The following is an 8242-nucleotide window of genomic DNA, read 5'->3' as shown; positions in this document are numbered from 1 at the left end:
AATAAGGGTTAGCATAGGAAATCAGAATGTCGAAGCCACAGCAACGATCTTAATACACTAACAAAATGAATGATGAAGGTGGTAACTGTTTTGTTTGAAAGGTGGGTTACAATGATTGAGTAATCACTCCGTAGAGGAACTATAGTCTATGCTTCACTACACCACTCACCTAATCTAAGTTTAAAGAGATGTTAAATGTTACAGCATACTTCAAAAACATGAGTCTTGGTGCATTGTGTGTTGGCATATACAAGTAACACAAGGGGTGCTCAGCTCAGCAGGTGGGACATGGCCGAGCCAGTGGCACAGAAGGCTCAGGGGGACACATTTTTGGGGAGGACCCTTTCGGAGGGGCTGCTGATTTTCAATAGACTAATTTCCACATCAAAACCAGCATAGGAAAGGGATACTGCTTGGGGGTGGGGGGTAATGAGGAGCTCTTTTTACCTCCCTTTCTCTATTCTTCTGGTGTTTTTTTTAAAGATGGGGGAGAAGCCCTGATGCTTTAATTATCTCCTTTAATCAAATGTATGAGCTAACATAGCCTTTTCCTTTCAGAGTGCACACAATTACACACATACTCTATATTGTCCGCTCTCCTACAATGCCATTAGGAATCTCTATTACAGTGGTGTCTCCCAAAGGGTTTCTGGCTTTGTGAATGATTTGGCTAAGATATGCCTAAAACCTAGTGAATGTGGCACATTTCAGTATTTTTGATTGGTTGAATAAAGACTGCTGTTAAGAACCACCCACATTTGACTTGACAAATCCTCGGAAAGAGCCATTCCACATTCATGGTCTGAGAATTTGACTTCATGTCTGGGGAGGTAGTTTAAACATTACCAAATGCCATTTCTCAAATGTCCTATTGAACATTTGAAAGACTCCACATAGAGGATGTGAATTACAATGTCATTGTTAATTCTTGTTGTCAATTTGCAGTGAATTTGAATCACATTAATTTTTACATAATTCAGATCTTTTGCTTTCCCCTTTTATTTCAAATCAAATAAAATACTTAAAAACCAGTTTACCATCTTACCAGGACCAGGGGGCTTTAGCAAGGGGATTTATCAGTTGCAATGGCTGATGCAAAGCAGACTGTTATTGTTATGAGAACCAAGTGTTTATACATGTCGCCCATGTATAAACTTGAAAGCTGGCGCGCATTAATTGTGCTTTATTGTGACTGGTACATGTGGTCTACACACCACAGTGGGGTCCCAGCGAGCAGCTCCAAGACAAACACAGCTTTTTATGGAGAAATGTAACAGTGGTTTCAGCTCCAGGGGGAGATGTGCTGCCAAGCTATGGACAATGTCTGCACAGGCAGGATGCAGGCACCAGCAACTTGGAAGAGAGGATATAAAAAGTGAAGGATAGGCTGGTGGGCAGGACCGGCCCAAAATCTCAGCATTGTCAAAGGTCTAATATGAAATGGTATAACATAGGTCTACAACACAGTAGCAGAAATATGATAGACCTATTCAAATGGGATAAAGTCATGTAGGCTTTAGCTTTGGAGAGACTGAACTTATGAAAAGCCTGACATTTTGATTGCCTGTGTTATATTTGGGAAACACAGATACATTTTTTTCTTAAAGGCAGTGTCATGACTTATTATTAAAACTCTGTCTCGTTTCTCTCACCATGGAATGCTGTCACCCCATGTAAGTTATTATTGCTGGAGCTGATGTTTCAATGGAAAACAGAAAGTTCAGCATAGCTTCACAAACATGGGCAGTCAGAGAGGCCTGGAGGCCCTGACCGTTTTCCACCTCAACTGAGGCTGCAGTTTAGAAAAATATTAACACTTTTGTCAACCAACCAGAAAGTTGGCGCGAGGCTCAACTGCTTGGAACAAGCAGCTTTTTGTTTGCAGTTTACTCAAGCAGTTTGAATTACTCAAATTTGACAGAACACTGATGTAATGCGAGGACAGAGTTATACGTGAAAGGGCATATACAAACAGCTGATGTCACTTGGGAAAATATGACTAGATTTGCCAGTTAGAGCTTCATCCTGTAGGTGGGTCCACAAGGCAATCAGTCTAATGAAAAAGAAACCAAAATGAATACTTTAAAAATGTCCCCGAAACTAATGATGTCCATTTAATTTATACAATATATTCTTGCATCAAGTTAATGACGACTGTCAATTTGAAGAGGCGCTGTAGCAAAATGTTTCAGACACAAATTAATATTTTCTTAAACCAAAAAATAGTTAAGGCTAATGTAAGCTGTCTTTGCTTATGTTAATAACCACTACACTTAATTTGACATGCATTGTAAAGTAATCAATAGAGTAAAGTCATCAGTGAAAATATATAAATATGTTTTATTAATGTCCATTGTTTTGAAAAATATGCATTTGCAAAGGCACTTATACATCTCAACAGGCCCTATATTCATAACTCATAACTCTTTAGTACATGTGCTTTTATATACAATATACAAAACCTTAGGAAACACCATGAAGAACTTGCAATTAAATACACAACACAATAAATACATTTACATGGAGAGAACACTAAACCAAATGTTGATACATCCATGCAAGTTCTATTTTGCATTCATGTTCAGTTGGTTAACCAGAAACAGCCAACTAACTCTATGGCATACAATACAAGAAATGTTTCCTTTGGAAGCATATCCGATTCTGTATGTGCACCGAACTGTGTGGTTTAACTGAAAGCAATGTGGATCATCTGTTACCAAAACGAAAGCACAAACACTGTTACGTTCAGGTATTGCTACAAATCGAGCATTAGATGCAAACCAACCTGAGCTTTTCAAATGATCATATAACAAAATAGCATCCTTTGGCATTGTCAATACAAGACACTGTGAGAAGTGTCACTTGAAATGTTAGACGTGTGTGGGGCTCTCTAGGTAAGAGTCTGTTTTGGCCATGTGGAGCACCACGGCTGGAGACTTGTAGTGACAGTGGGAGGTGCTGCAGCTGACGCTGCTACAAGGCTTCCTGCTAGTCCGCACCGACAGCTTCCTGTTGCACAGGCCCTGCCAGGTCTGCAGGGTCTTGGAACTCCAAACCCACACACCGCTGGTGATGCCCACCACCAGAGACATGAAGATCTTCAGCATGAACACTGCCACGGTGGGCACCGACTCCTCCAGGGAGCAGTCCTCATGCCGGCGCCCGGGGAACGACACACACTTGTTCTCCAGCGCCTGGAACTTCCAGTACCCCATGTTGAGCCTCTCGTAGAAGTAGCAGATGATGACGCAGGTGGCGGGCACCGTGTACAGGATGGAGAACACACCGATCTTCACCATTAGTTTCTCCAGCTTCTCTGTGTTGGTGCCGCCCGTCTTCATTATCTTCCGGATGTGGAAGAGCGCCACGAAGCCCGTGAGGATGAAAGAGGTGCCAATGACCAGGTAGCAAGACAGAGGGATGAGCACGAAGCCGGTCAGTGCATTAATGTCCATGCTGCCCACATAACACAGCCCCGTCAGCTCGTCCCCTGCCACCTTCCTCATAGTTAGGATGACGATGGTCTTCATGGCTGGGATGCCCCAGGCGGCCATGTGGAAATAGCTGCTGTGGGCCTCGATGGCCTCGTGGCCCCACTTCTTGCCAGCAGCCAGGAACCAGGTGAGTGTGAGGATGACCCACCAGATAGATGAAGCCATACCAAAGTAGTAGAGGATGAGGAAGACGATGGTGCAGCCCGTAGACTCCAGCCCCTCCTGGATGATGTAGAGCTCGCCATTCTCCCGGTCGCAGGCTATGTTCTCGGCCCCGGCCACCGAGCGGATGACGAAGGCCACCGAGTAGACGTTGTAACACATGGAGAGGAAGATGATGGGCCGCTCCGGGTACTGAAAGCGCTGCGGGTCCAGCAGGAAGGTGAGGACAGTGAAGGCGGTGGAGATGAAGCAGAGTGTGGACCACACCGCCATCCAGATGAAGGCAAAGTCCTTGTCCTGCCGCGACCAGAACACGTCCACCACCGAGGAGCAGCGCGGGGCACATGACTGGCTCTTCTCCACATACTGGAACTTCTCTGGGTTCTCGCAGGAGACCAGGCTGTTGCCCGAACGCCCGCTGGTACCCGGGCCGGGCTGCCTGGGTCTGGGGGGCACCGGTAGCATGCCCTCCCCCTTCTTGGTCTCCTGCTTGGTGTCATTCTCAGGCGCCTCCATGCACAGCGAGTTGGGGTTGTTTTTAGTGGGCAGCTTGGAGCAGTCCAGTGAGTCAGGCCAGCCGAAGCTGAATTTCTCCATGATGGGAGAGCACTTCTGCCTGGCCTGCTCACACATTGGTCGGCAGGCAGGGATGGTGGTGGACACTTTGTCAGTGCACATGGGGACGTAGAGGGAGCAGAGGAAAAAGCGCAGGTGCACGTCACAGCCGTATTCCACTAGAGGGGCAAACTCGTTCAGTTTGATGCTGGCCTCTGCTTGGCTTTCGTATTTCATGAAGTTGGGCATTCTTGTCATATTGTAGCCAATGCCCTGGCACATGGGAATGGTGATGGGTTCACATTTTGCAGGTCTGCCCCTCTCTATATCATATGCTACGATATCCAAACTGGATGCAGCAATAACAAGTTGGCACCAGAGTAAAATGGCAATCCTCAAATGAAAAATATACATGTTGATATCAGGAAAGTTAATATATCACAAACTACTTATTGTTTTAGAATAGAAAGGTAAAATAGAAAGGAACAGTGATTGTAACAATTCCAGACGGATGAGATGGTGCCCAAAATGTGTCCATTTCCCCACTGTCAATTCTGATGAAGCATATGTTAGTTCCAAGGTGAGTTCATTTAATACCAGACCATATGGCTCTCCTATGGTCAAAATTGCACACCTTCGCAAAACGTCTCGTTTTCCCTGAAAACAGTATCTGAATTAGTTCCAAATCCAGTCGGATATGTTAAAGCACGATACGCTTCACATGTTTAGCAAAGTGACGGCAACATGCTGTGAACGTTCGAATGGTAAACAATTAGTCTCTATATCATCGATATCACGCATATTAAAATCTCAAGCCAGGCAGTTTCGTTGAACCGTAATAAAGTCCTTATTTCCCGAAATTATTTTAAGTTGATATGCTGTTCAAAATCACATTTTAGTAGGCTCCTGTTTGTAACCACACCAGTGCACCACACGCGGGGATACTGGGTCGTTTAAAAATACTCAAGCCGTCTAGCTCTCTGTGTCTTCTTCTCCCTCCATCGCTTGAGTGCATTAACATTCTCTGTGCTCTGCTCTCTGCCTCTTCAATAAAGGGGCGGGAGTTGGATGACGAACTTGCTTCGCCCCGCCTTAACTCATTCTCAAATGTTTTTTTCTTACAGAGGTTAAATGTATTTATACTGGATATTCGGTTCTCTAGTCAATAGCTATTAAACCAAGCATGCCAACCATGACTGTGAAGATGATATATTTTGAATCCGGGGAGGATGGAGAACAATCCACACTTTTGTTTGTCAAGTCACATAGTATTAGATTTTTAAAAAATGGAACCTTTATTTAACTAAGCAAGTCAGTTAACTTAAGAACAAATTATTATTTACAATGACGGCCTAACTCGGGCCAAACCCGGACGACACTTGCCCAATTGTGCGCCGCCCTATGGGACTTATAATCACGGACGGATGTGATACAGCCTGGAATCGAACCAGGGACTGTAGTGATGCCTCTTGCACTAAGATGCAGTGCCTTAGACCGCTGCACATTTCATTTGAGAAAGTAAGAGATGCGATGGCAAATAAAGCACAAAATGTTTACATATTCATACAAAAGAGCTCTTATGCTACAGTTAGGTTAACTAAAGGCATTAAGGAATGACTAGTGGAAGCCAGACTCTTCCCGGTCTTCTACTTATATTTATTTATTTGACCTTTATTTAACTAGGCAAGTCATTTAAAAACAAATTATTTTTACAATGACGACCTACCCCGGCCAAACACGGATGATGCTGGGCCAATTGTGCGCCGCCCTATGTGACTCCCAAACACGGCCGGATGTGATACAGCCTGTCTGCAATGCACCATGGATAGATGCTGTGTGGATAGTGACCACTAGATGGGAACAATAGCCTATCAGGCCTTCCATAATATTGTCACTGTAATCAGTAATTGAGTTACACACCATGTAAAATTAGTGTTATATTAGATATTCGGACGGATATTAGTTCCTTTCGGCTCAATAGCTATTGTACCAATGTAACGGATGTGAAACGGCTAGCTTAGTTAGCGGTGTGCGCTAAATAGCGTTTCAATCGTTTACGTCACTTGCTCTGAGACCTTGAAGTAGTAGTTCCCCTTGCTCTGCAAGGGCCGCGGCTTTTGTGGAGTGATGGGTGGGTGACTGTTGGGTGACTGCTTCGTGGGTGACTGTTGTTGATGTGTGCAGAAGGTCCCTGGTTCGCGCCCGGGTATGGGCGAGGGGACGGTTTAAAATTATACTGTTACATTGATGCTGTTGACCTGGATTACTGGTTGCTGCGGAAAAAAGGAGGAAGGTCAAAAGGGGGGTGAGTGAAACGGCTAGCTTAGTTAGCGGTGTGTGCTAAATAGCGTTTCAATCGGTTATGTCACTTGTTCTGAGACCTTGAAGTAGTAGTTCCCCTTGCTCTGCTATGGCTTTTGTGGAGCGATGGGTAACGATGCTTCGTGGGTGACTGTTGTTGATGTGTGCAGAAGGTCCCTGGTTCGCGCCCGGGTATGGGCGAGGGGACGGTTTAAAATTATACTGTTACACCAAGCATGCCTTGACAGTGAAAATTGTATATTCTGAATCAGGGTGGATGGAGAACAATCCATGGTGTTTTTTGTTTCTTGAAATATAATCAAATGCTGTTGTCAGTCAGAACTCCCTCATGTCTTTTCCTCCCTGAGGCTTACAGCAGGGGCGGACTGGGATAAAAATGAGTCCCTGGCATTTTAGCCACACCAGCCCACATCACCTCACGCATGTGCTTGTTACCCATCCTAGTGGTGAATGAAAGAACACACATATATATATATATATATATATATATATATATATATATATATATATATATATATATATTAGACAAAGAAGAAAATCACTGAATAAATGCCTTATAGATGACCATTGGCTTATACATACAGTTGAAGTCGGAAGTTTACATACACCTTAGCCAAATACATTGAAACTCAGTTTTTCACAATAAGTATTCAGACCGCTTGACTTTTTCCACATTTTGTTACATTACAGCCTTATTATTAAATGTATTAAATCTACACACAATACCGACAAAGCAAAAATAGGTTTTTAGAAATGTTAGCAAAAAATTATCATATTTACATAAGTATTCAGACCCTTTACTCAGTACTTTGTTGAAGCACCTTTGGCAGCGATAACAGCCTCGAGTCTGCTTGGGTTTGACATTACAAGCTTGGCACACCTGTATCTGGGAAGTTTCTCCCATTCTCCTCTGCAGATCCTCTCAAGCTCTGTCAGGCTGGATGGAGAGCGTCGCTGCACCACTATTTTCAGGTCTCTGCAGAGATGTTCGATGGGGTTCAAGTCTGGGCTCTGGCTGTGCCACTCAAGGACCTTCAGAGACTTGTCCCGAAGCCACTTCTCCGTTGTCTTGGTTGTGTGCTTAGGGTCGTTGACCTGTTGGAAGGTGAACCTTTGCCCAGTCTGAGGTCCTGAGGACTCCGGAGCAGGTTTTCATCGAGGATCTCTCTGTACTTTGCTCCGTTCATCTTTTCCTCCTTCCTGACTAGTCTCCCAGTCCTTGCCTCTGAAAATCCTCCCCACAGCATGATGCTGCCACCACCATGCTTCACCATAGGGATGGTGCCAGATTTCCTCCAGACGTGACGCTTGGCATTCAGACCAAATAGTTTAATCTTTGTTTCATCAGACCAGTGAATCTTGTTTCTCATGGTCTGAGAGTCCTTTAGGCAAACTCCAAGCGGGTTGCCATGTGCCTTTTACTGAGGTGTGGCTTCTGTCTGGAATGATGGAGGCCACTATCTTCATGTGGACCTTCAATGCTGCAGAATTGTTTTGGTACTCTTCCCCAGATCTATGCCTCGACACATTCCTGTCTTGGAGCACTGCGGGGAATTCCTTCGACCTCATAGCTTGGTTTTTGCTCTGACATGTACTGTCAATTATGGGACCTTATGTAAACAGATGTGTACCTTTCCAAATCATGTCCAATCAATTGAATTTACCATATGTGGACTCCAATCAAGTTGTAGAAACATCTCAAGGATAAA

At 44.3% G+C, this 8242-nt stretch overlaps 1 protein-coding gene across 1 annotated transcript; it reads right to left on the bottom strand.

Moving 5' to 3' along the window:
• Window positions 1-2326: 2326 nt before the first annotated feature.
• LOC123999930 (frizzled-9) lies at window positions 2327-5220 on the bottom strand. Its single transcript, XM_046305969.1, has one exon. The coding sequence runs from the start codon at window positions 4623-4625 to the stop codon at window positions 2871-2873; it is 1755 nt and encodes a 584-aa protein (XP_046161925.1). The 5' UTR covers window positions 4626-5220; the 3' UTR covers window positions 2327-2870.
• Window positions 5221-8242: the final 3022 nt, after the last annotated feature.

This window comes from Oncorhynchus gorbuscha, linkage group LG16, assembly GCF_021184085.1.
Source record: "Oncorhynchus gorbuscha isolate QuinsamMale2020 ecotype Even-year linkage group LG16, OgorEven_v1.0, whole genome shotgun sequence".
NCBI classification, from domain to species: Eukaryota; Metazoa; Chordata; class Actinopteri; order Salmoniformes; family Salmonidae; genus Oncorhynchus; species Oncorhynchus gorbuscha.
This window is presented reverse-complemented; position numbering and strand designations above follow the sequence as displayed.